Source organism: Fusarium keratoplasticum, chromosome 4 (genome assembly GCF_025433545.1).
Source record: "Fusarium keratoplasticum isolate Fu6.1 chromosome 4, whole genome shotgun sequence".
Lineage (NCBI taxonomy): Eukaryota > Fungi > Ascomycota > Sordariomycetes > Hypocreales > Nectriaceae > Fusarium > Fusarium keratoplasticum.
This window is the reverse complement of record NC_070532.1, coordinates 4,174,827-4,202,384: the sequence shown is the minus strand read 5'-3', so window position 1 is coordinate 4,202,384 and position 27,558 is coordinate 4,174,827. Positions and strand designations below refer to the sequence as shown.

At 54.3% G+C, this 27,558-nt stretch overlaps 5 protein-coding genes across 5 annotated transcripts; 3 read left to right on the top strand and 2 right to left on the bottom strand.

Moving 5' to 3' along the window:
* Window positions 1-3,495: 3,495 nt before the first annotated feature.
* Window positions 3,496-6,096, bottom strand: NCS57_00632900 (Zn(2)-C6 fungal-type domain-containing protein; the record flags this gene model as incomplete). The annotated part of the gene is made up of 3 exons (XM_053056221.1): window positions 3,496-3,653; window positions 3,731-4,325; window positions 4,381-6,096. 3 exons carry the CDS (start codon window positions 6,094-6,096, stop codon window positions 3,496-3,498), a joined length of 2,469 nt encoding a protein of 822 aa, XP_052915176.1.
* Window positions 6,097-8,175: 2,079 nt separating this feature from the next.
* NCS57_00632800 (uncharacterized protein) lies at window positions 8,176-9,392 on the bottom strand (the record flags this gene model as incomplete). Its single annotated transcript, XM_053056220.1, has 2 exons — window positions 8,176-9,220; window positions 9,307-9,392. The coding sequence occupies 2 exons, from the start codon at window positions 9,390-9,392 to the stop codon at window positions 8,176-8,178; spliced, it is 1,131 nt and encodes a 376-aa protein (XP_052915175.1).
* Window positions 9,393-17,400: 8,008 nt separating this feature from the next.
* NCS57_00632700 (uncharacterized protein) lies at window positions 17,401-19,387 on the top strand (the record flags this gene model as incomplete). The annotated part of the gene is made up of 6 exons (XM_053056219.1): window positions 17,401-17,507; window positions 17,760-18,013; window positions 18,071-18,128; window positions 18,195-18,414; window positions 18,479-18,597; window positions 18,652-19,387. The coding sequence occupies 6 exons, from the start codon at window positions 17,401-17,403 to the stop codon at window positions 19,385-19,387; spliced, it is 1,494 nt and encodes a 497-aa protein (XP_052915174.1).
* A 3,150-nt stretch (window positions 19,388-22,537) lies between these two features.
* Window positions 22,538-24,396, top strand: NCS57_00632600 (uncharacterized protein; the record flags this gene model as incomplete). Its single annotated transcript, XM_053056218.1, has 3 exons — window positions 22,538-22,559; window positions 22,615-23,764; window positions 23,814-24,396. The coding sequence occupies 3 exons, from the start codon at window positions 22,538-22,540 to the stop codon at window positions 24,394-24,396; spliced, it is 1,755 nt and encodes a 584-aa protein (XP_052915173.1).
* Window positions 24,397-26,252: 1,856 nt separating this feature from the next.
* NCS57_00632500 (Triosephosphate isomerase) lies at window positions 26,253-27,245 on the top strand (the record flags this gene model as incomplete). The annotated part of the gene is made up of 4 exons (XM_053056217.1): window positions 26,253-26,290; window positions 26,412-26,482; window positions 26,561-27,163; window positions 27,214-27,245. The coding sequence occupies 4 exons, from the start codon at window positions 26,253-26,255 to the stop codon at window positions 27,243-27,245; spliced, it is 744 nt and encodes a 247-aa protein (XP_052915172.1).
* Between the last annotated feature and the right edge of the window lie 313 nt (window positions 27,246-27,558).

Sequence of the window (27,558 nt, the reverse complement as noted above, 5' to 3'; positions counted from 1 at the left end):
ATAGTTACTACCTAGCCTCCCTCCAGAAGAAGTGGCAGGTATCAAGGACTCCGGTGAACTGGAAGTTACAATTGAATGCGTACAGAGACGGCACAACATAGCGTGACCTACTTTCCGTCACTATGCTACTGGGGGTAAATAAACCCTTTATCAAGGCATTTAAATCCAGTGACCAAACCGCCAGGCAAGACTCCCTCAAGGGTGCTCAAGTCTCCCACAACTCCAGACTCTACCGTCTCAACGTGTCTTGAGAAACACACAGCCCGGATGGCGAGATTGTTCCCCCGAGATGGTATGTTTCCCCTTGACTCATTTCTCCCACCTTTACACCAGTGTCACGTCACTCGTATGATGCTTCCTCAAACTCGGTCTCCCACTCACCGCATCCCATCTCTCTCTCCCTTTATTCGCGCCTTGAGGGACACACTGATATTTCTCTATCGACGCGACCCCCAACATTACCCTCATTGGGATACACCAGACGATAATCTTTACTTTGTGTAAACCTCTCGGGGGCACACGGCGTTGGGCTATCAGACGATGGAGGCTTGCACAAGAAACAAGGGGGAACATTGTGAGCGCACCGGTAGCGTATATTTTCTAATCAAGAGAAGTTTCAAAACAATTTTCCAAAGCACCCAAGTCATCCCCATTAATTTTTCCGAGCCTAGGCCACCCACCGAGAGTGCAAACCATCCTCCTCTAACAAACTTGTCTAGAGCTAGTCTTCAGAATGCCGCCCATTCTCCTCACACCCTAACCCCCACAGCATGTCCGGCACTTGGTCCGACAATGGGGGTTTATTTTCCGTAGGCTGTTGATCCGTATCAGCTACTGCCCAATCGGAGGAGCACCGATTCTGCAACGAGACGTTGTCACTGTGGAGAAAACATAGCACCGCTGTGCAAGTCCAACAGTGCGACGAGGACGCAGTCCCACGGATCGGAAGACTGGAGATTTCGTGCTTGAGGAAGTGAGAGAAGAGATAATACTTGCTGGGGTCTATGGGGTGGTCGGGACCCTTTGGCCCGTTGTTTCCTGGGTCAGAGCCGGAGGTTGAGGTAGGCATTGTTGGAGTCTGGTGAGAACGAGACGAAGATTTGAGCGTGCTAGAAGGTCGTGGGCTTCAATTGATGCTTCAACAATAGAAGAGTCGAAATCCAACCTTGGATAGAGCTATTGTGGTTGTAGAGAGCTTGAGAGGTGCTTGAGGAGTAAATCAAGTTGAAGGGGATGACCTCCTTTTTATATCCAAACTGCTATTCAGAGAGGCCTCAGAAGACCACCAGCATGAACTCCGGTTACAGTGATAGCTACTCCTAAGCAGATCCCTCTGGTAAGCCGCATGGCGTCACAGACGGTGCAGAGTGCCGGAACTGAGTCGATTCATCGTTGCTCAACGTGGTTGCTCCAACTCGAGTACCTCGTCGTCATAAGCCTATCGAGCTACGAATTCCATCATCAGATGCATCTTGCCGCAGCACAGGTTTTCCAAAAACAGGCGTCCAGAGACATGCTCGTATCCTGAACGAGGCGGCCCTGGGCCCGTTGCGGAAGAGACCCGTCAGACCGTGCAGTTGTATGCGAAAGGGCATCAATCAGCAAGGGCCTCCTTTTCTTTGTGTATCTCTTGGCCCTGTGGCAAGCGTGGCACAGTGAATCCAATATTATCCTCGGGCGAGACGTCAACGGGTTCAACTCCAACGTCAGCAAAGAGACAACCGAGGCATTGCCATTCTTGTAGGCATGGCCGAGTCGAACCGGTTCACCAACGAGGCTCAGAGTAAAGGACAAAGATCGGGTCCTCAGCTACCGAGTTTCTCAAGTACTGAGCAAATACAGACATTTGCCTAGTGTCACGCAGAAAGGCTTAAACCAGCCCATGGCATGCTCATTGTGCTGGTTGGTCCCAGGCAGCCGGGCCGCTGAGGGGGGGGAGGGGGACGGCAACGAGCTTGAACCCATTACTTTCTCGGAACCTCGCATTTCCCAACATGGGCCGTCTGCCGTCACTGTCTTGTGAAGCGGCCACTCGGCAGGGTCCCCCGAGATGCTGTGTCGCGGGCGCTAGCCGTCACGACCCATGGAGTTGCCCAAAACAGGAAGACGGGCAACCCCGTTCCCCCCGACGAGGGATGCAAGCTACACAGGGAAGAGGCCGGCTATTACGAGCCTCAGCTAAAGTCTACAACTAGTGCCGGCGTACGGGCCAGGGGGCTGGATCTTGTGCACATGGTAGACATATTTCATAGTGTGGTGTTTCTAAGACGAAGATGCATGTGAGAACTTTTGCTGGACGCGTTGAGACAATCAGAGCCATCTCGACACGCACAAAATACAGCAAAACAAAATCTACGTCACTCTTGCACTGAATATGACCGACAGGGAGTAAGAGAATCGAAGCCGGTTGATTTTTACGTGCGTAAAAAAGTGTAAAGAAGAAGAAGAAAAGAGGAAAAAAGCAGCAACTCGAAGCTGGCGGTTAACGGTGGTTGGTGTCACGTGCAGGTGGGTCTGTGTATCCCTGTCACCAACTTCTTCAAACAAAGCTCACTTTTTTTTTTCCAGTTTCTTTTCTCTCTTTATTCTTCTTTCAAACTCTTTTTTTCTCACGCAACCAACGCTCAGCTTCTTTCTTTGATGAGCAACTTTACCCTAAGCCGAGATGATCATCTCCCTCGGCTTTTGGCCCATGAGACGGTGTCGTCCGACGTAACGTCCGGCTCCTGCTGGTGGCCGCTTTCAGTCCGGTCCGAAGAGCCCTGGCCAGGCCTGTCAACGCCGTGAGCATGCGAGACATTTTGCAAGGTCCTCGAGAGTGTGAGGGTCTTGCGCGTCTTTTTGACAGTCTGAAATGCGGCGTCTTTGTGATACGCTTGTCTTGGCTTCATTGCTATGCTTTTTTCATGTTCAACTCACCCTTACCCTGTCACAACAGCTTTCTACCCCCTTGTCAAAAAAGTCCGTTTTCAACGGCACCCACAAATTGCCTACACCTCGCGCTTTTGATGCGCATGTGTGTTAACTTTTATTTAATCGTTCGCGTGGGAGAATGATCCAACGGTCTAGACAACCAGTCCGCTCCACCCTGCTGCCACTGAAAATGTGTGGTTCCAGGACTAAAATCGGGCATACATACCATAGTGAATGAAGTGACTCTTTTAATAATCTTGTCTCTGCTTTGCACTATCAACTTATGCATGTTATGACGAAAGAAAGATACCGCAATCCCTGAACTGAACTCGAAACGTCGCCTTTGTCCTGTCCTGTATACATCGTGCCACGAGAGTCGTTCAAAACCTCCTAAACCTGTCTGTACAAGGGTATCCTACCTGTCCTGTTGTCGTTGAACCAAAAAAGCCTTGCATATGTACGCCATGTCATCCATCACAAAACCGTTGCCTTGCCTTGGCTTGCCTTGCCTCGCCTTTCCCTAGGTATACAATCGAAGGTTCCCACCCTTCGTCAAGCCCACATGTCTCGGGCAAATATTTCTCAAACAGAGTCTCCAAAGATGGCCTTGTCATCGGTGAAGGACATGAGAAACTTGGCCACGAGTCGACCCGTGTACAAGGTCTCCGGGCTCATAGGGAACGGGTGACTGCCGCTGTTGGGGAGGATATCGTTGGCCGCCAGGAACTGCAACTCTAACCCTGAAAAAGTGAGACACACGTCAGCATTTTCATGTTCCTTCTAGAAGGACTTTACTCTCGTCAACGGTTGCACTTACAGTCCTCGCCAAAGAAGAGCTCCCTGAGCTGAGCCGCAAACGTCACGGCGGGTCCGTCCAGCTCGCCCTGCTCGGCAAAGCTGCTGTCAAACAGCGGGTTGAAGCTCTTTGCGTTGGCCTCCTTGGTGTGCGTCTGGTAGACCTGGTGGAACTGGTAGGCGAACTGCTTGAAGGGCATGTTCTCGACCTCCTTGCATGTGTTGAGGGCCACGCTGCGGTCGTACTCGGGTCGCGCGCTGTTCCTCATGCTGATCTCGTTGCCCGCCACGACAAAGGTGTCGGCCGCCGTTTCGACCGCCTCCATGAAGAGGCAGAGCACCAGGAAGGCGGCGGTACAGGGAGCCCACTCGCGCCGGATCTTGGGCTTGAGCGACTTGGAGAAGAGCTCAAACAGCTGCTGCATCTCGCGCAACATAAGCTCGTCTACGACTGACTTGATCTGCCGTGCGAGCATGCGGGGCGTCACGAAGCCGTCGTTCTGGGCGATCATGCCAGTAGACCGCAGCGAGTCGACCGTGTGCCGGGTGAGGCAGAGCTGTCGGGTCATGATGTAGTGCATACAGTAGATGGACAGGGCGCGCTTGACCATGAGGGACTGTAGATGCGTCGTCAGCTCGGCTACTGATACAATTTCACTCGGGCTTACTCACCTCGGTCTCATCGGCGTACTGCTTGATGATTCCAAGAATCTTCCTTGGGAGTTGAGTGGAGCGGAAGGATTCCGTCACCTGGTCCACAAAGCCAGGCTCGGTGATGAGCTCCTGAATGTACTTCTTTGTCCTCTTCTTGAGGCTGTCCCTCTCGGCCGTCTTCTCGAGCTCGACGGCAATGGCTGCGGCTCCGTTGGACTGCAGCTCAACACGGTCCGGTCCTACATTGACCATGTGCCAGTGCTGGATGATGTCAGGGGTCTTCGGGGTGAAGAACTTGGCCTCGATGGCGAGGACCGCTTGGAACCTGCCTCCAGAGAAGAGCTCGACAGAGCAGCCCTGCTCGACTCCATTGACCTGGAAGCTGACAATGCTCTCAGCAGTAAACTTGGTCATGACCTCCTTACGCAGATGACCACGGATAAAGTCTGGGAACAGGATGGGCACAAAGTCCTGGAACTGCCAGCAGACTACCTGAGGGACTTGAATCATGAGCTTCTTGCAGCTCTTGCAGGGCCTCTCCTTGTCACACTTGACCTTGCGGCTGTGACAGCAGAAGCAAGCTCCCACCCTCCGAACCTGCAGGGCGTTCTCTTTGGTGGCATTCGCCAGGGGGCCCTTTCGGCCTCGCTGACTGGTGCGAGCCATGGCCTCGAAGCATTCAAAGGGGTTCGGGCGGCCGGCGTGAGCCGAGATGGAGTTGGGGGTCACAATGACAAACTTGCCCGACTGCTCAGTCTTCTTCTTCTCAACCTTGCCTGTCTTGACCTTGCGGATCTGAGTTGATGATTTACCGCTGCTGCTGCCGTAGCTGGCCTTGTTACTAGAGAGAGAGCTCTGTGAGTGAATGCTCTTGGGGGAAGGCGAGCTGCTAAAGTCATCCATGATGAAGATGCCTTCGCCGCCCCTCGTGTTAGTAGGGTTCCACGGCGGGACGTTTGGATCCGACTGCAGCGGCTGTGGCATGTTGAGGTCGACTTGGGGCACCTGAACCTGCTCACCCGAGCCGGTCGAGAACATGTCGGCGCCAAAGTTGTTGATGAGGGTCATGTCTGCAGTCTCATCAGCACCCTGCCGCGTACTGGGGCCCGTCCTCTGCGCCACCAGCATACCGTTCAAACCCTGGGGCGAGAACTGGCTCGCATCCTGTTGCTGCTGCTGCGGGAAGAGGTACTGCTGGGGGGTCATGAAGCCCTGCGCAGGGCCGAAGCCTCCATCTGCTGTTGTGGTTGCTGTCACAAACATGTCTGAGTTGCCATTCTCGGACTGCGAGGGGAACGATGGGTTACTGGAGAAGAAGGCGGTCTGGTCCATCTCCCCGAGGAGGAGGGGAGAGGCTGCTGAAGGGGAGGGGTCGTTCCCAGAGACGTATGGTGAGGGAGTGTTGACTGGTACAAAGGGTGAGGATGTGTTCCCTGACACATACGGGGATGGTGTGTTGCCGGCCATGTAGGGAGAGGGTGTGCTGCCAGCAACGTAGGAAGATGGAGTATTTCCAGAGATGTAAGGAGAGGGCGAGTTTCCATGAACGTTTCCAATCATGGCAAAGCTACCCAAGCTTCCACTGGCAGGGTCAGACAGAAATCCGATGGAAGACGGGCCAGAGCTCGAGGCCGTGTAGTCGATATACTGCCATGTCTCGTCGGTCTCGGGGGCGGATTCGAAGTCGTAGGGGGATGAAGAGTTTGGCGACGGCCGGGAAGATACAGACGCCATTGTGAGAGGCTTAGAGAGGTTTCAAGGGGTTAAGATCCGAGTTCGTTGATGAGAGTCAATACTATGGCGTGGTGTATTGAGAGGCCAGGTTACGGATGGGGAAGAAAGCGGATATATATGGGAAGAAATGGACGTTATATAGTAGATTGAAGCCCGTGATAATGAGACGAAAGAAAAGAATCGCAGGCAATTACAGCCAAAAAGAATCGAGTCGTTACTTTGTCGTTATAGCCGTTATCGAGATCGCATCCACCAAAAGATCACCAAGAGTTGGTCGCGCGCAAAGCGGGGAGTGGAGGAGGAGAGGGGACCGACTCAGCGACAGATCCAGGGAGCAACAGCAGATATAAAAGGCGAGAGCAATGGCATTTTTTCTACAATCGTAGACCGAAATGAAAAGAAAGAAAGGAAAGAGACTCTCTAACTTGTTGGATTTCTGCTCGGTCGACCTTCTTGGGGTCGTCGTGGGGCCCTTGTTTGCTTGCATTCGCCGTCGAGACTCGACGCGCTAAGCCTAAACGGCGACCGACTGGGCGTAAGTTGACCCCACGACGGGGGTACCTGAAAGTCCCAGCAAAACCACGCGGAATGTCAGGTACCCCAGCTCGGGGAGCGCAGGGTAAGGCTTGTCGTCGGCCAGTCGTTTATGCACATGTTCATCCAGGGCAGTTTCGAACACTTTGACGCTATGCCTCTCCTAGTACTATGTCGAGTGATGAGCCTTTGAACTGCCTGTGGGCTGTCATCAGTCATTGCACCGCAGCGGCGGCAGCGGTATCGAGCGAGGCGCGTAGCTGAGCTGTTTCGGTTGGCCTTGGAATCGATTTCGTGCATCACGACATGAAGCAGGAAGGCCTCAAGACAGCTTCGGCCGCGCCCCGGTGCGATGGGACATGTCAGTTCATCACATCAGCCAGACGCCACATGAGAACCCCATGACTTGCATTCAACTCCCGTGGCCTCTGCCGGCGAGCAATCGCGGTCTGTGTTGAGGCTGAATCTCGATCTGATTATCTGTTGACGTTAACGTTGATGTTGACACACTCACACGTCTCAAGTTGAATCACTCACACGCCAGCAGTGACCTCTCATCATAAGCAATGCTGCGTAATCTCGCTCATTCTGATTCTCGTCTTTGCGATACTCTATGCGAACTGTTGTCAAATCAAACCGTCAACTCAACTCTCCAGCTGGTTGCTCGTATACTGACTGGCCGGCCTCACAGCCAGGCTCTGTCATCCCGTCCCGTCCCGTCCCGCTGCCGTATTCATACACCCTATCGCAAGACCGTGGCCTCCGGGCCTCTGTGTCCCCCGTGCCTAACACGAAAGGGCACCTCCGGCACGAGACCGCCTGCCTCCTGGGGGGATTGATCATCCTCACAGCTTCCTATCCCTTTCAACCATCCATACCCAATATCCCAGACCCTTGCCAACCTTCCTGACCATAGCCCCGATGCCCAACACCACCATCTCCGTCGTTACCCAACGCCACCCGCGGCCGGGGCGGCAGTGGGCGCGCCATCCATGCCCGGGACCAACTTCTCCAATTACCGGAATGACCGAAACACACAGCAAGAAGTGCGAATTGTGCCTGAGTCCTCTATTGGAGAGATGCCCATAACCCGGAGCAACAAGAAAAACGAGAGCGTAACAATCATGGATGCTAAAACAGCAACGAAACCAAAAAAGGAAGAAACCCGTGATTCGCCCAAGAAAAAAAAAAAAACAAGAAATCATTGCCACATGAAAACTCCCAACACGCTCTAGACGATGGCCTCCCAACCAGAAAAGACGGTTGTTACCCGCGGCAAACATGTCGGCGACAGCGTCGTGCTCAACTCATGTTGTATAACCGTGGAAGAATGCCCATCCATATTCCAAAAACATTATCATTCACAATGCGACCCTGCAGTTGCATTGCTTGAAGCCTCAGCAAAGAGACTCGGGTCACATCCCTGTTTCTGCTCTGCTCTGCGCCGTGGTCGTCGCCGGCTGATCGATCGTCTTTTCCTGGTGTAGGAAAGCGTATAAACGTATATCGTGGGAGTCGCTTAGGACTCGTGATGAAGCTTGTGTCTCAAGACCGGTACCGCGCAGCCGCACGGTCTTGGATCTGCTTCTCGGTAGAAACGTATAATCGGTCCAGGTAGTCCATGGCCGATGCATCCTTCAGAATCTTGGCCACCTGAATGCCGGCCGAGATGAGCTGGAGGATGTTGCGGTCGTCCTTGAGGGGACGGCTCTGGTGCTTTGCCGCGTGTCGCATCTCGAGCGAGTTCTCGAGGATCGTGACAAACTGCTTGATCTGTCCGTTGTACAGCACTCGCGCGGGGATGCGTCGCTTCGTCGCTAGGCGCTTCAAGAGGTAAACCCACTCGGTCCACTCTCGATCCTGCGGTCGCTCAACCGGCCTCATGTCCTGAGTCAACGGGATCGGGAACTGATACTTGGCGACAAAGTCGTAAGCGCACTGCGAGAGTCGGTCGTTGACCTGGCTGAGCACGCTGTCCTGCTCCTGGACGTGGAGGTTCGTGGGCAGATGCGGGAGTTCGCGCTCCTGCATCGCGATAACGTCTGGCGGTGGCCGCTGCAGGAACTGATGGGGCCCGTCAAACTCGTCTCGGTTCGACGGCCGTCGCTGTGACCGGCCCTTACCATTGGGCTTGGACTTGGCCTGGGCGGCGCTGTTCATCCCATTTTCCAGGGAATAGTCAGACAGGTTGGGCGACGCGATGATGTCGTCGACAGAGTCGGTGGGTGAGTAGCGGTCATGGGTCTCCCAGGCCTGGGAGCCGGAGCCCTTGTAGGATCCATGTCCGATGGGCTTGCCAAACGAGCCCGATGGAGGACGTCCAGCGTAGGTCGAGCCCGGAGGGTAGGCGGACTCAGCCCGCGACAGATGACCGGCAGCAGCGCCGTTACCGTTAACAGCGGTGGGCATGGCAGCGGCGCCGGCACCGGCACCGGCAGCGAGGTTGTAGGAGCTAGCCGAGTAATTGACACTTTGCAGAGGGCCATTGTTACTAAAAACTGCGGGCGTGGGAGCTCGAGGATGTCCATACCTTGGTGTCGAGTAAAAGACATTATCGAAGCCTCCATGTGCCGTGGGTTCGGCAAAGGAACTGCCGGGCGAGAGTTAGCCAACCACACTGATGGTGCCCGTCGCGACGGACGGGCTGGACAGGCAACGGGGAGAGAGCAATCTCACCTGCGAGTCGGGTTCCAGGGACTGTTGGACATGGCCGAGGACCTGTAGGCATACTCTGGTTGCGCCATACTGAACTGGCTGGTCATGGCAGCAGGCAGCAGAATGAAGGCAGTGTTAACTTCCGGACAGAGTCCTGCTGACGAGACTTGCGGCTGATAAAGAAAGAATCCACAGGCGAGGAAGAAGCAAATGGGACCGGGCCTTGGGTTCCAGAAAAAAAGAGACTAAATCCGATGGACAGCTTGCACACTATGGGTCCTTGGGCCGTGATCCTTGGTTTTCTCCAAAAGGCTGGCTCCAAAATCTCTGGGGCATCCACGGCGACTAGGGTTTCCTGAGATGGCGATGGGATTCCTGGGTCTGGGTCCTCCCGTCGGCGGTTGTAGGCGGTGTGACTTGTGGCCCAGGCAGATGGATCAATCTGTCTGTCTGTCTGTCTGTGTTGACGTCTCGGGACGTACGTCAAAGGAAGGGCCAGCAGCTCCAGATGGACGGAAACGGAATGATTGGACAAAAAAACTCGCGGGAAAACAATGAAGCACTAAGAAGACGATACGTAGTGCTTGATCCTTGGAGGGGGCTTTCTTGCTTGCTTTGCTTTGCTTGGGAGGGGCGATTGATTGACCGATTGATTGATTCTCAGCGAACCAGTCGCAGGCAATGCTGATGAGTGAGCCGATCTGAGTTGGCACAGGTACGGGAGCGGACTGGGGGCACTGAAGCTCGGAATAGGGACGATTTATGTTCGTTCGTGAGGCTGCAAGGGAGAGACCGACGCATGTCATGAGCCGGACCCTGGTCCAAGATGGATGGTGGATGGGATGGCACTGGAACCTAAGAAGAAAAAAATGGAAGATACCCCGTTCACTAACGTTAATGGCGGAGTCTCGACAGGGACCAGGCGGGAAGCGTTCGACCAAGACTCTTCTGGCAGAGATTTGCAACAAAATTCGCCCCAAGACGAGCAAAGTCTTCCAGGTGGTCGGGAGTGAGCGTGAGCCAAAGTCCGAACGGAGGGCTGCGATAGTCGTGTCGTGTCTTGCCGTCGACGCAAGCAAGCGCGCAACCCACAGCCGTGCAGCGGATCTGGGTGGTGGGTATTACTGTAGCTTTTTTTCTTTCCTGATCCCTTCCTTTCCGGCGAGACGCAAGCAAGCAGAATCCAGGAACCCAGGGATGGTCGATGTTGTGTAGCCGAGGAGGTGGAGCGTTAGTGTCGAAGGGTTTCGTCAGAGCCTGGGACTACCCCAGATGTTTTGTGCGTGCTTCAAAAGTAGAGTGTGGGAGACAAAGGTACAATAGCTTTCATCTCATGGATCGCGGGGGCAGCTCTCGGCTACTGCCTTGGTCTTGAACAGCGAGGCAATTTCCCGCCGGCATCATTGGGCGCAGGCATTGTTGCCCAAGACGCGCTGGCAGCGTCAGGTAAAGATGACCTCAGGAGATAGCTGGGAGCAGGGGACTACCTGGAACCATGAGGAGCGGTCAATGGCGGGACGACGATGGGACTCGATGGAGGTCGGGCACCAAGGCTTTTGCTTTTGGGCCATCATGGATGGGTTGGCGTTGGATGCCAGCTAATCGCACCCGACAGGGCTTGTTGATGCCCACTGACCACCACCATCACGAGCATCAGCGCCTGGCGGTTGGGTATTTCTGACGGGAGCCCGCGAGATGCCCAGCTGGCGGACCGACAGCAGAGCACCTCGACAGGCCAGACGACCAAGACAGCACACCGCACAGAACCAGACCAGCAAAGCACAGAACAGTACAGCGCACCACCTCCAGAACATGGCGCACAGGGCGATTGGCCCTGGCTAAACTTGGCTTTTGTGCTGGCCTTGGACAGGACAGGACAGGACAGGACAGGACAGGGCGTCTGGTGATTGGGTGGCAGAAGCTCAACGGCTTCGACCCTGAATCTCTTGCAGGGCGCGGGGCGCCGATCTGAGCGAAGCCCGAATTCCGCCCGGCGAACCATGAGGGCCCATGAGGGGATTCGTAGACAGGCTGTTAGTTACAGGACTGCGCTGGCTGGCTCTGGCTCCCCATGCGGATGCGGTCCAGTGCGGAGGTAGGAACAGCGTGTGCAAGGGCCCGTCACAGCATCCATCCATCATGACGACGACGACACCATGGCCTGACGCTGATGCAAGCAGACGCTGGCACTGCGGCTTGCTCCACCTGCCCTTGACCCTGGGCTTTGGGGGGGAGCCACAAGCTCGTGGCATCGTCGGCACCTGTGAACGGCGACAGGGAGATGAAGGGTCCTTACGCTCTCTCCCGTCGCGCAGCGCAGCGCAGGCCGCATTGACCCGGCCGAGTTCAGCTTTGCCGATTATGAGGCGAAGGATTACCTGCGGGTGGATCTCGTTGCCAGCGGATAGAGATGATGTGCCTCCATGGATGATGGATCAAGGTTGGCCGTGTCCGTGACGGACCGGGTCGATGTGGGTGCGAGATAGATGCCTCATCTGCTTTGCCCTGATTCAAGGCTGAGGCGACAGGCCGCATCGAGGACAGGGCAGGACAGACCACCTCCACTCAAGACTCCTGTCCTCAAGGCAGCCAATGTTGTTAGTCCCCTCATAGAAGCCGATGTCGTCCATCGTCCACGCAAGGATGCTAGAGCAGGGCGAACCAGGTGAGGCTCGAGATGGCTCCGATTGTTTGGCTGCCCAGGTTCCATTTGGCAGGTGCCAGATTACCCACGGGCGGCCAAATGCATGTGACCGATCTGCGAAACCCAACGTTTCTTCTCCTTGACGTGGATATTAACGTGACACGAATAGGTCGTCACATAAGCGCTGCTGTCTTCTCACAACCCTGGAGTGTGGCCGTGAAGTTTCACGCCGTCGTCGTTATCGAAGCCAGGACTCATGAAGGCCAATTGTCTGGTCGAGGCAGTTGAGAGGTGAGGGGGCGTTTAGACAAGCATCGGCCCATGCAGGCCAAGGGATATCTATTCTTTTCGATAAGGCTGGCCATGATGTTGAGGACAATCCGAGGCCGTGGAGGTCCAGATATCCTATAATTGGATATCTGTGTGGTTGTGGTTGGATGTCGAGGAGTGTCTGATTTCGCAATATGGATCTTCTAGACGCCATCATGGCACAGAACTGCAAATGCAAAGCCACGACAGCAATGATTTCAATCCGAATAAGAGAATAATTGCCACCAGAGACGTTGTTGGTGTCGTCTTGTTGCGGTTGGTCTAGGTGAAGTTTACTGCCTAGGGTAGACGGATCCATGCCTGGATGCTTGGGCACATACCCAGACTCACTACCGGCATACTAATATTGTGAGCGACATATCACGCACACCTGCATACATATTCTATGGAATTACAAAACTAGAGTTCCATCACATATATCACATCACATCTTGGCAAGGAAGGATCCTTGGCCCCCTCAGAGAAATCTTGATATGGATCTCATCGAGGCCCAACTGTGGGCAACAGACCAACCGTTGCACCACATAGAATTTCTGCCCATTGGCATCAACCGTCTGATCAAACATGCCCAATCTCCTGACATCCAAATTCTTGGCAAGTAACTGAGGCTACCGTCTGGGTTCGGTTCCTGGATATCCGAGCCAGCCTGCCTACCCTAGGTGAGAGTTCAGACCAACCTTCTCAAACATTGGGCACATTATTCCTCCTTTCTCCCCCCTTTCCTCTCCCTTATTCTTTGCATAGTCAGCAGCGTTGACTGCTTTCTGTATATGGTGACCAGCGGTTGGCCGGCAGGGTCTGATCTGGGAAGAAAATTTGGTCACCGGAGCCGGCGGTACTTCACGAAGCCACTATATCCACCACGCCTCTGAAATCACTGCGAGATGCTCATCAAACGTGTTCTACTCGGTCAAAGAAGACTTATACAGTCAAGGCAAGGCCGATAGGGACCGTCGAGAGCCTAATGCTGACATCGGACTCCCATTCTTCTGGTAATCACAATAAGTAACTATGTAGCGAATGTATAGCTTTCTCAAAATGAGTTCTAGAGGAAGGAGGACTTAATAAGCTTGATAGATTAAGGCAAGATGTTAGTATTGTGCCTAGATTTCAAGTTGTTTGCATCATGTCGATTTGCTCCCGACTATTTGGACAGTCAACAGCGACGCGAGACCAACTTGACCACAGTGACAGTGACGATGCAATTACTTAGGCCCGGTGTCCTTGTAATAATCCCACAATCTCATAATGCCAACATATAATCTAACTGGGGCTTGGAATGATCTTTTTCAACTTCTGAATCGGAAGCAAGGTCAGTGTCTCTGCAAGCTTACCAGAACATCACTCGTGTTCCTCCTTTTGATCCCGCCACTCGCAAAGTTTCAGACTGGATCACGCTTTCAGCCACAGTAGAAGAGCCCTACTTAATTAAACACTCGACATCATCCTATACTGTCTCTCCAAGCCGTGAAATTGGCTTCTGGCACTGTCTTATCGACCCATGACCTCCTTGTCGCAGGCTAAACAACAAAAGTATGGTCTCCGACGATGTGTTGTTGCACCCATTATTGAACTTATTTGCTCAAGAAGGCTAAAGACTTCCGAGATTTCGCTGTCACAAGCCTGTCAATTCCCCAAACCCCATCCAAGCGTCAAAGATCCGAGGATCTGGCTTAAAAACCCTCCTTTCGTATTACCCCTGGTCTTAACACACCAAAGAAGGTCTCGCGAAATGACTCCGCTGGGCGGGAGCACCCAAGAAATCTTTGGCGATCAGATCATGCTGCTTATTGAGACGGCATTCTCCTCTCGGCCTATAGAAGCGCCCTCGGCCTTTGGAACTGCCCGAGGGAGGGGCTCCAAAAGGTGATGTTGAGCGCTAAGTGTGAGCGACTGTCGGCACCGGCGGGGTTGTTGTTGGACGTGAGGGGGAAGAGAAACACGTAGAAGACCAAGGTATGAGGAGAGGGGTGATCTTCTGAAGAAAAAGGACACTCCTGGAGAGCCGGCGGTGAACAATGCCCCTTACTCGGGCAGCCGCCACCACGTTCACTGCCACGAGCATCGGCAACTGGTCACAGATCTGTCGAGTTTCTCTATAGCAACGAATGATACCGTACCACGGGCTCGTATCGACATCTAGCAGTCGACGACCACTCGGTAGACGAAGCCACAGATCTCGCATCGCGGGCAATGTTCAGCTTTCGGGGTGGTGTGCAACCCCCCTGACGCTAGACTTGGCCCCGTACCTGAGCTTCCCGCCGGCATTGGTCCCCCCTTTACGGGATGACTCTTGCTAGCTGAGATGAGACCTCGTAAGTGACTGATAGCAGAGCATCCGCAGCGCCAAGGAGCGGGATCAAAAGTGCTCGAGATGCAAGACGGCACTTGTCTGCCTTGTGAGGCGCGTCGTGCGAAGCATGGTGAGACGGGGGCCTCGTAACTTGGCGACAACCATGACTGCAGCACTCAAGAAGGAGCGAGACCAAAAGTTCTTGCAGTGTGATCCGTGTAGTCTTGTCATCATCGTGAGCTGTGTGTAATTGTGAGCAGACTTGATTGTCGTTGGGCTGGACTCTGAATGCCTACAGTATTGCCACTGCCATGATTCTAGACCATGAAACCATCAATTACCGAGGAAGTTCCTCTAATTCGGATATACGGAGTGTTTAGAGTTAAAAACTTATTGACGGAAGAAGCCATCTATTCATTCAGAGGTGAGGTTTGGATGGGGCCGCCAATAGGGGGCGTTCTCGACAGCCTACTAGAGCGCCACCGTCTCGATCTAATTGCGGGCATCCGATCAATGAGATGCATTCAATGCCGTCTGTGACATTAACACGAACAAGAGCAATTACATCTCAATAATCGAGTTTCATTGCAAAATCTCGTATGAACGATTGGCCCGGAGGGCATCTGCAACTGCGACGCCGAATGATGCCCGTGACCACTCACATCCCGTGGTGAGACATTGTCGCAGATAGTAACTTGACAGCTCGTAGGGCGCCCTCTCGATCTGGGGGGGGTATTGGCATTTCGACGAACTTGGAAGTCTCCGATTCCCAATGCCTTCTAGCTCTGGCTATTTTTGTCCTTGTTCATTTCTTCTGGTTCCTCTTTACGAGAATCTCGGCTTCTCCTTTTGGTGAGACTGGCCTAGCCAACCCCCTCGACTCGATGTTCTCGACCTGGCCTGCGAACGACTGTCAGGTGATTGACCCAAGACGATGGGACGCGAGCTTACCTGCAGAGGAAAGCAGAGCAGAACAGGACAGATCGAGAGCCTGCTTCTCATCGAGGTTGAAGATATTACGTACCGTCGGGCCCCCCCTGTATCTCCATCCCTTCCTTGAATCCGTAAATAGAATCCCTTGCAATAATACCTGCTCGTCCCCTCTCCCCCCTACGCCACCTTGACAAATGCCGTTTGGTATCGTCACGAGGGCTTCAATGAGAGGGCTCATTGTCAAGCCATGATCCGTAGAACCCCGTCGTGATTCCCCATATCGTGCCCTCTGTGCTCCTGGGCTAAATTAGCCAGTTGGTCCAAGGATTAGTACCATATACTGAGAAACGGTAGTCCGGGGGAATAGACGATCCCTCTGCCTCCGTTCTTCAAGCCACAAAACGGCTGCGACCCTGGTCTCGATGCATATCGGACAAGGCAGCAGTGATCTTTCTGCTTCCAACGGCGCGACAATCAGGCAGCTTCGCCTCATTGACCAGGGCGTCGGACGTAATGCTCCCTTCAGCCCTCAGAGGGTCCTTCATCATCATGGAGAACGAGTCTGACACGAGCCTTCGGCCAGCCTCCAAAGATGAGACACCGCTGACACGAGGGAGACGACATCTGTCTGTCTGCCCTGGCGATGCAAAAGGGCCAGTGCCTGGTCGCGTTTATGTTGTTTCGTTTCCCTAGGGCTGAAGGGCTCCCCCATGTCCTGCGCCGCCTCCAATTAGCAGCACGTGGCACGATGAGGGAGGGAAACACGAGCTATCGCCTGGTACGGGCTCGCGTTAATGCACCTGTCCCCCCCCTGTTGACATGCCGACCGGGAGTCCGTCACCCAAAATAACCACAGCCCCGCATGAGAACCAAACCATCCTCCGTAGGCAGCATACCATCACAACTTCCGAGGCGGGTCCACCCCCGGGGCTCCGACACGGGCGTCCGATCCGGATCGGACCTGGTGTCTTTCGGAGAGCCTCGGTCATTCACTACAGAGATGGCGCTAGTTGACGCACCAACAACATCAGAACATGAATGAAGGGGGGATGGCATGCATGGTGATCTTCATGTCTGGAGCGTCTGTGGAGCGTGTCTGCCGGGCAAGGCTGATTTAATTTATGTAGGGTTCGTCTGTAGTGAGGCTCACAAGTTCTGTCGGTGGTGGTCTCGTGCCATCTGCATCCTCTTGAACCGTTTCGAGCGTTTCAAAGGCCGTTGGTAGGCTCCCGCTCCAGGTGGGCGCACCGTACCAGCACCAGCCTCCCGATGCTATACTAACGACCCTGGTCCCAGATGAGGCTCCATACCGTTGGTTGTCACTCATCGTGCAGCGGTGACGTAGGAGGTTCCTCATGGGAAGGTCCACCCTGCGCGAGACAATGCGCTTTCGAGGCAGGCCGATGTCGAGCGGCCGCCTTTTTGCTTTCCAATATGGCCTCACTGATCTCGAGTCCCCCGGACAGAGGGCGTAGCCTCTACGGGTTTGGGTGAGAAAGCCCCCGCCACCGGGTCTTAGCGAGTCATGGGTCTAGGGGGATCAGTGTGCGTTGATTGGACAAGGTCCCTGCAGGCCTCGTCTAGGGAAACGAGCTTTGCTCTCTGGCTTCTATTTGGGGCTATCCCTCCATCTGGCTTGGTTGGAATCGGGCAAAGGCTGGTTCTCAATACGAAGGCATGCCTCCATGGCCTGTCTCTTGTTCAGACCGTGCCAACCGTGCCTCACCACCAGAACCTCGCCTCCTGTGGAATATTTCCCGTCGACTGTCCCCGAGTTGCCGGGCTGCGGATCTTGACGATAGACGAGCCGACACATACATCAGCATGTGGGCGAGGTTGCTAAGCCTTTGCCATTTTCGGAGAGCCAAAGAAACACCACAATAGTAACTAACCCTCATGACCACGGGAGAAGAGAATGGCTCCCCCAAAGGAACGCAAGAGGAGATTTCATCGACGGAGCAAAAATGGATGCCAGACCTGTAAACGAAGACATGTGCGCTGCGATGAGCAAAAGCCGTTATGGTACGTGACTCTTCTCTCCCGGCTGCAGCTGCACCAAACCATCCATATATCTTATACTTTCCCCTTCCCCCCCTCACTCTCCAGCAACTCACTCCCTCGGACCCTTGGCTTGATGCAAGGCTGCGATCCGGCAGTATGGTAGGGCACACGAGCCTTGCATTACTGCCGTGCCACGCGTCAGACCTGGGCGCCGACCGTCGAGTTGTAGTGGTCTCGTTTGTAAGACTGACTAACGGCCTTTGGCGAGCGTAGCACCAATTGCCTCCAGACGGGAAGTGAATGCATCTATCCAACTCCCGAACAGACGCTGCCATCCAATGAGTCGTCACCTTCACCTTCATCCAGCAGCAGCGCCGCAGGTCCCAGTACCGAACTTGAGGCCTTTGGCAACTCCCAGATGGCTCTGGCTGAGCCTCCAGCGCCAGGTCTCATCAACGTCCTCAACAACTATGTTGGGGGCTCTTTCGACGCCCTCCCGGAGCCGTCGAAACGCCTCCTGCAGCACTGTAAGCTGCCTGCACGAGGAGGATTTCGGCCGGATGGTGACTAACGTGCTTAATCAGTTTCGCAATACACAGTATGGGGCCAGCGACCCGTAGCCAGGGAACTGGAATCCTCGGCGTGCGGTGACCCGAATCCCCGGGACCTTCATGGTTCGGCCGAAACGATGAGCTGACAGCCGTCTAGGATTCAAAAGTCGTTCGAAAACCCGGGGTACATGCACATGTGCCTGATGCTATCGGCCTGCCAATGGGCCTGGGTGACGGGGTCCATGGACGAGGTCAGGATCCCGTTCCTGTACCACAAAGCCGCCACCTACCAGTTCGCGAGAGAACAACTCCAGAAACCAGAGACTGCGCAGAGCGGAGACACCATGTTGGCGATTTCTGCGCTCGCACTAACTGAGGTAGGACATTTCGAATGCAGTGTCGGACGCAGTGTCGGGCCGTATGAGACTGACATTGATCCAGGGCGCCATTGGAGAACTGGATGCCTCGTCGAGGCACCTCAAGGGTATCCGGTCAGCAGTCGAGCAGTGGAATCGGGCAGGTGACCAAGTCCCGACGTTGCCCCAAAGGATGCTCAAGATGTCGGTTTGCAAAATTGTACTCTGATTTCCACCTTTGCTGATGCTGATGAATAGGGTCGGTGACGGCTTGCGAACCGGAAAGTCGGGCCAGCTCGTCAACGTACCGGAATATCAACCAACCTTTATGGCACTCCTGTTTGCCTCCATCTGGGATATTACAGCGCTGCCGCCTCGCGAGGCACCGAGATATGGCTGGTGGGAAGATACCGACTCACGAGCAGCAAGGCTGTGGCAGAATCACACCAAGGACCTCAACCTCAACTACGAGATATCGAGAGGGTTCAACCCGACCCAATACGTACCGCGAATCCTTAACGGAGACCCCAAGAGTAGTCGAACGAGCTTCATCGCCACCTTCTTCTACCTGTGCTCCGAATTGGGTCACAAGTACTTTGACGTGACTCTGATCGACTGGCTTCTGGAGCAACTGATCGATGACGTTAACGCAGGCGAGGCACACCTCAAGACGAGCGTGTGGACACAGGCGCTGTGGCTGTGGTGTGTCATGTTTGGGGCCGCCATTGCCTCGACGGGGCGAGCGAGCAACATGGTCGAGGAGAGACAGCTGGCCAAGTGGCGAGGAGTCTACAGTGACAAGATGAAGCTGTTTAGCCGCGAGCTGGGCATCAACAGCTGGCAGGCGGCCAAGGCGATGCTGGCCGGGGTGCTTGGGAGAATAGAGGGGGAGGTTGAGAGGGGACTGGAGGAACTATGGAATGAGGGGATCGCGGGAGGTGTGACTGGTGAAAGCAGTGCGAGTCCAGCCGTGATAGAGCTGGACTCGGACTAGGACATGCATTGTGAAGTGTTTGAGGCGTGGAATCTTTTAGTAGGACTGATTCATGAGGATTCGTCATTCTGGAGCCACGGCGGAGCGTCTTGCTGAGTGCTCACTCGAGCAATCATGATTGTAAGGCGAGCGGTTGGCCCATTGCACCTGGGGCTGACAAATGTTGAGGGTGGGATTTCCGAAATTAGATCTTTTGGACCTATACATAGTGTATGTAGAAGAGAGTCGACGCAGAGATTTGTTGTATGTACTGTATTGATATCAATAGAGAGCCGCACTTGGCCACGCGTCGTTAGACGGCATGTTTCCGCGTTTGTTGGTGGGCTTCCATGCTGGCTTCCATGGAAGGGATGGAAATGGATCGTTGGTGGAGCGGGTTGTCCCGTGTCATCACGTGGGGCGAGACCTTCCTCAGTTGGCAGGACCCCTAATGCTTTCCTTCCGTCAAGTGGAATCAGTGCCTGGCCCATTGCCTTGGAAAGCAAACTCAAAACTGAGGTGGGCAATCAAACACCAACAACACATCAACATCAGCAGGCATCAGCCTGTCTGAGCGACAGAGTTTTTCGTCTCCCGTAGTACAGCGTTGGATCGCAACGTTGGCACCGTTGGATTGCCCTGTCTTGGCACCGTCACGAACACGATATTCGGCCTGCGACAACGAGCGACGCGAGCGACGGTGGCCTGTCTCGCTTCTGGTCTCTCTGGGGTCACCTCATTCTGGCCTCTTGTCTCCTCGTTGTTGTTGTTGTCGCACCTTGTTCCCTCTGATTCTGGAAGCGCTTCTCGCCCACTTTGACCACCGCTGTTTGTCATAGGCTGCTTTCTCGGCGAATCGCTGGCCCTTTCTGTAGCCTCCCTCTGTTTGCATCTTTCTGAGGTACGTCCAGTCTCGTAATGAAGACCGACCAAGACCTACCCCGCCCAGCACGGCCTGCGTTGTGAGCAATCAGAGCACCGGGATACACAACCCGGGTGACGGGAGACAGACTCGGTGTGCCGCTGGTTGCATGCCGGTTCGCAGGACGCAGTCTGGTTGGTGATGGTTTCTTCTTCTGATCCACCTGTGCTGACCTGGCCGGAGGAGATAGGGGCATGAAGGGGGTGGTCTCTTCTGCTGCGGGCCGGCCGGAGAGGGGACGACATCGTCAGCGCCGTTTGACTCGTAACAGTGGTGTTTTGGTTGAGAAGATCGCCAGGACCAAGTTTTTGGAGGTCCAATACCAGGACTGCCCTCGCAGACTAATATTCTCGAAAAGCGCTTGGACTCGAACTTCATGAGGATCGACGCTGATAATGCAAAACTCTACTCGCAAGACGGGATGACGACTTGAGCGCAATCTCTGTGCCAGCCTCTGCCTTTCCCCTTGGTCCCGCCCTTTCCTCGCATCTTGTCACTGCTCACCCTCGTCCAGCTCCCTTTTGCGCTCACCAGCTGCAGTGATGCGTTGTCCGACAACCATCATCCCTCCCTTTCACTAGTTGACGCCAAGTGATAGGACGGGCCCCGGGCCTGCTCTCCACCAAGCCCCTCACCAAATCAGGGAAGTTGAGCCAGTCGTGGTCGTTTTGGCCCATACCTGGACGCATATCCCTGCAATAATCCAACACACCGGTCTCTTCGCTCTGAAATCACAAACGCCAACTCACTCATGCGGCCATCCTATGCGGCAGTTTCATTGGCATCCATCGCTTGCTGTGGAACCTGGCTCCGGCAAGTCGTCAGGCCTCGACAATGATAAAACCCGCAGGGTCCCTCGTCGCCCAACGTCTCACTTCTGCTTCCTCAATTTTCCAGCCCAACTCTCGCCTCTTACTGCCCAACAATCCTCGCTTCGGCCTGACCCTTCAAAGACGACCCATCCTTTACTACTCCTCTTTCTAACCCTCTTCTACCATATCTGTCTACGCTTGCTTGCCATTCCGTCAGGAAACACCAAAGCAACCCAACCCAATCAGCCCAAGGATCATCCTGTCGCACAACAACACCAACTTGACGACAGTTTTTGCCACTGGTCTGAACTTGCAAGACAACGTCCCGCGTTGATCTGCTGGATCACAAGAGCTCAATTTGCTCTACCCCGAGGATAACCATGACTGTTACTCTTTGTGTGACCACGGCAACCATGCCAGGTTTCAAGAACTCGACTGACCTCGATGAGGTTCACTCGCTGTCCAGGTACTGTTTTCTTTACTCTTCCCTGGGAGGTCTGCATTTGCTTTTCAAATCATGTTGCGCGAAATCAATGTATCAATCATCTTGCTTCTTCACTCTGTCTTCCACCCAAGGATATCGCTCCCGGACAACAAACACTTCAAGCTCTCGCCCCAAGGAACTTCTTCACATGGATCAAATGGCCCATTTCTCCTAGGATTGTCGACATTCATTGCCGGGATCTCTTCACACATGGACTTGTCCAGCCGGACATGAAACAATGATATTCTCACTCTGGCTTTATGCCACCAAACGGTGAGTATTGCCCGTTGATGTACATTGAATCGCAGCTTTTCCCATGGATCAAGGCCGGACCTCTTTTCCTCGTTTTGCCTCAGGACATTGCTGGTTTCATCATGGACTCGACCCAAGGAACATGGATACTCTTGAACTCGGGACTAGATCTGGACATGGCAACAACTAGGAGACAATCGACCGCATGGATGCCACAAACTGGATGACGCAGACTGGATCAACATTTCGCCCGCACTGGATGGTCGCTCTAGGAATCAAGGTAGCATTCAGGCTTAACGGCCATGAATCTGACAATCCAATTTGATTGTTTTGTGCATCCGCACGCTTTGTCTCTGGAACACCTCTTTGACCTTTCGCTGGCTTTCCCCTGGTTTCAATGGATAACATGGACTCTTTGCTTTACACTCGACTCTGGGACCTATACTCGACACTGCAAATTGCTATACCAACAACCTGATTGACCGAAGAACGGGAAGCTGAGACTGAACGACCTGAACGCTCGACCTGAACTCTGACCACAACCAACACCTTCGTCGCCACTCGCCAATGACCCTTGACACGACACTGGATGCTTGAGCCTGGATTCGACCTGTGACTTGAAGAATGACGACTGGAGACATCGCCACGATCTCAATGGACGCCCGAGGAACCTTGACAGAAAGCAAGATCTAACCAGATCCATGCTCCTCACTGTCATACTTGGTCTGTACCTACGACGCCACAGCCACGCGGTGAAAATGGCTAACCGATTCCACAGATTCAAAGTTGATTCAAGCCATGATCAGCACCACCATTTCTTTTTGTTTGATTTTGGGTAGTCGTGAACGGCACACTGACCATTTCCTCAGCGATTTCAGCTTCTCTCAGCCTACCATGGCTTCGACAACATCTGGACTCTTTTCTTTTTCTCAAACAGAACCATCAGCGGACCTCTTGACAGGTTCGTCGTGGGCTACGACAGCAGAAGGACCACAGAACTTTCAAGATTTCTCAGACAATGGATCTGCCCATTCCGGAGAAGCCGAGGAGTTCATTTTCACATCTGGCCAGACTACCCCCCGAGGAAGCCGTGTTCACTCCCAAGGACGCCAGGACATTCAGACCAACTGGACTGCATCCAGGACTGCTCCTGTGACCCGAGGTGGACAAGCGATGTCCAGGGTTAGCTCGAACAGATCCAACGGCTCTGCGCTGTCACAATCATCACACTTGTCCAACAACATGGACTTCACAGGTAATGCTTCCGCTCTCCAGACTGGAACCCAGACCGGTGCTGCCATGGCGGGAATTGATACTTGCCTCCTGGACACCGATGCCGATGGCATCACGACCCAGATGTACTGGCCTGGATACTCCCTCGACGTTGGACTGAACGGCGATGCCACCTTTTCCCTGCCGGACTCCAGCCCCCTCCACGTGGTCCCAGCCCACATGCAGCTTGGCCCTGATGTCAGCCTTGCCGAGAACTCTCCCCCTAGCCCCTGGGACTGCTTTTCTAGCTCCATCTCCCGATCTTCCTCTCCCAACACCATCGAGGACCTGTGGTTCCCCACCCAGAGCCCCAACTCGTCGCCTCAGATCCAATGCCAGTCGCCTAGGTACGTATTACCCGATCGCAAAGTGACTCCCAAATCGGTTTCTCACCTAGTCGATTCTTTTAGCCTTGACCGGAACCTTCCCCTGATCTCCGAGGATGCCAATGGAAAGGTGATGCCTCAGCTTGATGAGACCCTTGCCCTGCCTGCTCCTTTTGCCGGACCCCGACGACAGAACAGTGATGGTGAGTCCGCCAGGGACCACGATCTTTACAAGAAGGCCGCTCCCCATGAGGATGGACTCTACCACTGCCCCTGGGAGGGACAGCCCAGCTGCAACCACAAGCCCGAGAAGCTTAAGTGCAACTATGAGTAAGAAACACCCCGCCGCCCTTGCTTCGTGACTGTACTGACTGGTCAGCAAATTTGTGGACTCCCACCTGAAGCCCTACCGCTGCAAGGCCGAGTCGTGCGAGGGCGCCCGCTTCTCGTCGACTGCGTGCCTCCTCCGTCATGAGCGTGAGGCCCACGGACTCCATGGCCATGGTGACAAGCCTTTCCTTTGCGTCTACGAGGGATGTGAGCGTGCTGTGCCCGGAAATGGATTCCCCCGCCAGTGGAACCTCCGAGACCACATGAAGCGCGTCCACAACGACCACGGAAGCTCCAGTGGCTCGCCCACCAACGGATCCGCCCAGCCTTCCAAGGGACGTAAGCGCAAGACTGAAGTGACCGAGACTCAGACCGCCCCCAGCCGCAAGGCGGCCGTCAAGTCCATGCCCATTCCCCAGGAGCCCAAGGAGTCCGCGACCCAGCCCCTTCTTGACCAGTGGATGGAGCACCGTAAGGCCGTGGAGAACCTCTTCCAGACCCTTGTCAAGCCCGAGGATGCCCAGAACGTCCAGCACATCGCCACCATGCAGAAGCGCCTCACTTCCATGATGAAGCTTACCAACGACCTCAACTCGGTCAAGACTGGCAACGCTATTGCTGGCACCGGTTGAACGAATTGTAAGTGATTCTTGATATCTATGCCACAAGCCCTGAGCTAACCAGATGGACCTAGAAAAGCGAAACTTGTCTGCTACCAGGATTTATCAACATTTGAAACGTGCGAGTGCACATGCAGAGACCGGAATGACCGTCTATCAAGAGACCATATTCTGAATCTCCAAAACGCACCACGGATCGGGCAACCAGACGCCCAAGGATCTTCGGCAGAGACGCCAGTCCTGCCAGATATAGCATCCCATCCATAAGGACGCATTGCCATCCCGTCGGAGTCTTTTTTACCCAAGGCCACATACCAAGGAGAACGCCGCCGACTTTTCGGCACCGGCGCCTGGAGGACGGGGTCACTTTGCGAAAGGGAACATTGACGACTTTAGAGTCGAAAAGGGGAAGCCGAGAGGAAGGACATATCTGATAGATTGATTCAAACATCTACTTTTTTTTTTACTTTATTTGCTGGAGGACAAGTTACAGACAGATACAGACAGACCCCTTTGATCACAGCAAGAGGGTAGCAGATAGAGACATTTTGTTAGGGAATAGGATTTTGTCAATTGATAGCATTGCTTTACTTCCCGAACAACCTTCAGTGTGACATGGGTGAAGAACGATGCTTCTTGACGAGGCTGACTATCATGGCATGATATTCGGTGAGACATAGTGGTTCGAGAGCTCGGGACAGTGCGTTTTGTCGCCTGAGGACTATCGCTAGATCATCCAGGGGGTCAAGATACTCGCCGCAGCCTCATCTCAGAAGCCTAGACCAATGAATGCTTGATGAATCGTAGATGATATCTTAAACGTGGTAAAGTGAAAAGCAGCGGTGAAAGCTGCAAGGAGTCGGAAGAAGCAGGGTGATTGTACAGGATGCAGCTGATGGAGAGTGACCCCGGGGCAGGATCGCGGAGAGTGAGATGCTGCACTGCATGCCATGTCTTGTTCGTCCCGGGGACGTGCTGACCTGGATGCGCCAAGTACGCGCCGCACACGAGGGGATACGGTGTGGGTGTGCGTGCTCGTCCAAGGAGAGGCTGGATCGCGGGCACGGAGGCTCACCGAGAGGACGTGCTGCGTATGGGACGATGTAGGTATGTAGAGGTGGTGTATGCCGTGCTGAGCGGTGAGTATCTCCGAAGCTTGCTCGGTCAAAGCTTCGGTGCAGAGGTCCTTTACCTTTCAAGGTGGGATGCCGCTGTGGTTAGCCTCCTCCACTATGACGCCAGTCGGATCAGCAACCGTTTGCGTTAGAGATTTCAGGTACCCGGCCGCGGAGGTGAGTGTCTGATGTTGGTCTACGCGGCTGGGAAAGCTGGCCTGATCAGCCTCGGGTATTATGAGATACGGCCCCGCGGATGATGGCGAGAAACGGGAGGAGACCCGGCAGTATGGTGTTGGGAGCTCCGGGCTCTGCCGTGTCGCCGGGCCAGTGTAAGTGCTTGGTGGGCGGTAGACGATGATGGGAGGTTAAGGTGACGGCTGAAGTTGAGTTGACGAAGGGAGCCCATACAAGGACAATAGAGACATAATTCTCATCACATCCCTAGTGAATACTCGCCATGTTTCAGTAATCACTGCCCCTCCGTGTTCCTGTCCGTCCGTGTCAATGCCCATCCATGTTCATGACCTGACCTGATGGATGGACCTGGCCTGAGCCGCCTCCGCCCGCCCCAACTAACACGGACGCGCGCGCCGGGCCTAGTACCACCACCACGTCCAACTAGGTATTTACTAGCTAGCTACCCTTCTCAACAACACCTCTTCTCTTTCTCTCTCATCCACATTCTCTATCTTCTGCTTCACCAAAAAACACCTTCCCCCTTTTCAGGTCAACATAGTCCAATTGCCCATCATGGCTCGCAAGTTCTTCGTCGGCGGCAACTTCAAGATGTTAGTTTTACCCCGCCATCCAATCCGTTGCTGTTCTGCCCCTCCCCCTCCCCCTCCATGAAGCAAAAAGGCCGCAGGTCCTACGAAGCTGTATCCAGAAGCTCACATGTTACTCTTATAGGAACGGCTCCGTGTCGTCCATCAAGGAGATTGTTTCCAACCTCAACAACGCCACCCTCGACGAGAACGCTGGTATGTCTGCCCCTCACCTCCACGTCGTCCCTCGACTGCCCCTCATTCTGAGCATCATCAACTGACTTGTCCCTGCAGAGGTCGTCGTCTCCCCTCCCGCCCTGTACCTCTCTCTCGTCCGCGAGACCATCCGCCCCGACATCGAGGTTGCCGCCCAGAACGTCTTCGACAAGCCCAACGGTGCCTACACTGGCGAGATCTCCGTTGCCCAGCTCAAGGACAGCAACATCAACTGGGCCATCCTCGGCCACTCTGAGCGCCGAACCATCCTCGGCGAGTCCGATGACGTTGTCTCCTCCAAGACCAAGTACGCCACCGAGAACGGCCTGAAGGTCATCTGGTGCTGCGGTGAGAGCCTCGAGACCCGCGAGGCCGGCAAGACCATCGAGTTCGTCTCTGCTCAGATCGAGTCCCTCAAGTCCCAGATCTCCGACTGGAGCAACATTGTCATCGCCTACGAGCCCATCTGGGCCATCGGCACTGGCAAGGTTGCCACCGTCGAGCAGGCCCAGGAGGTCCACAAGGCCATCCGTGACCTCCTCCGCGGCATCAGCGACAAGGTCGCCGACGAGACCCGCATCCTCTACGGCGGCAGCGTCAACGAGAAGAACTGCGGCGAGCTCTCCAAGCAGCCCGACATTGACGGTTTCCTCGTCGGTGGTGCTTCCCTCAAGCCTGCCTGTAAGTTGTTCCCGTTGCTTCTTGAACGCATCTTTACTGACCACTTCCAGTCGTGGACATCATCAACGCCACCAAGCAGTAAGGAACCAATATCAAAAGTAAAAGGCCTTCTTGAGACAAGGATATACTGTCTTGAAGGGAGAGCAGATAGATGATGAATGAAATAAAAATACCCATGAACAATCGAACTGTTGTGAACTCTCGGTGCCAAATGTCCAGGCCATCCGTAAAATTCCATTTTTATATATCTCATTTGACCATAAACTTCTCCCTTTGTCAACTGCAGTCAAGTCAAGTGTCATGTCGGCGAAGCAGGTATCATTGACGCTTCTATCATCCGGAGATCCTTACTCTAAATCGTACAGTTTCCTCGCAACCCAATGCAGCAAGCAGGC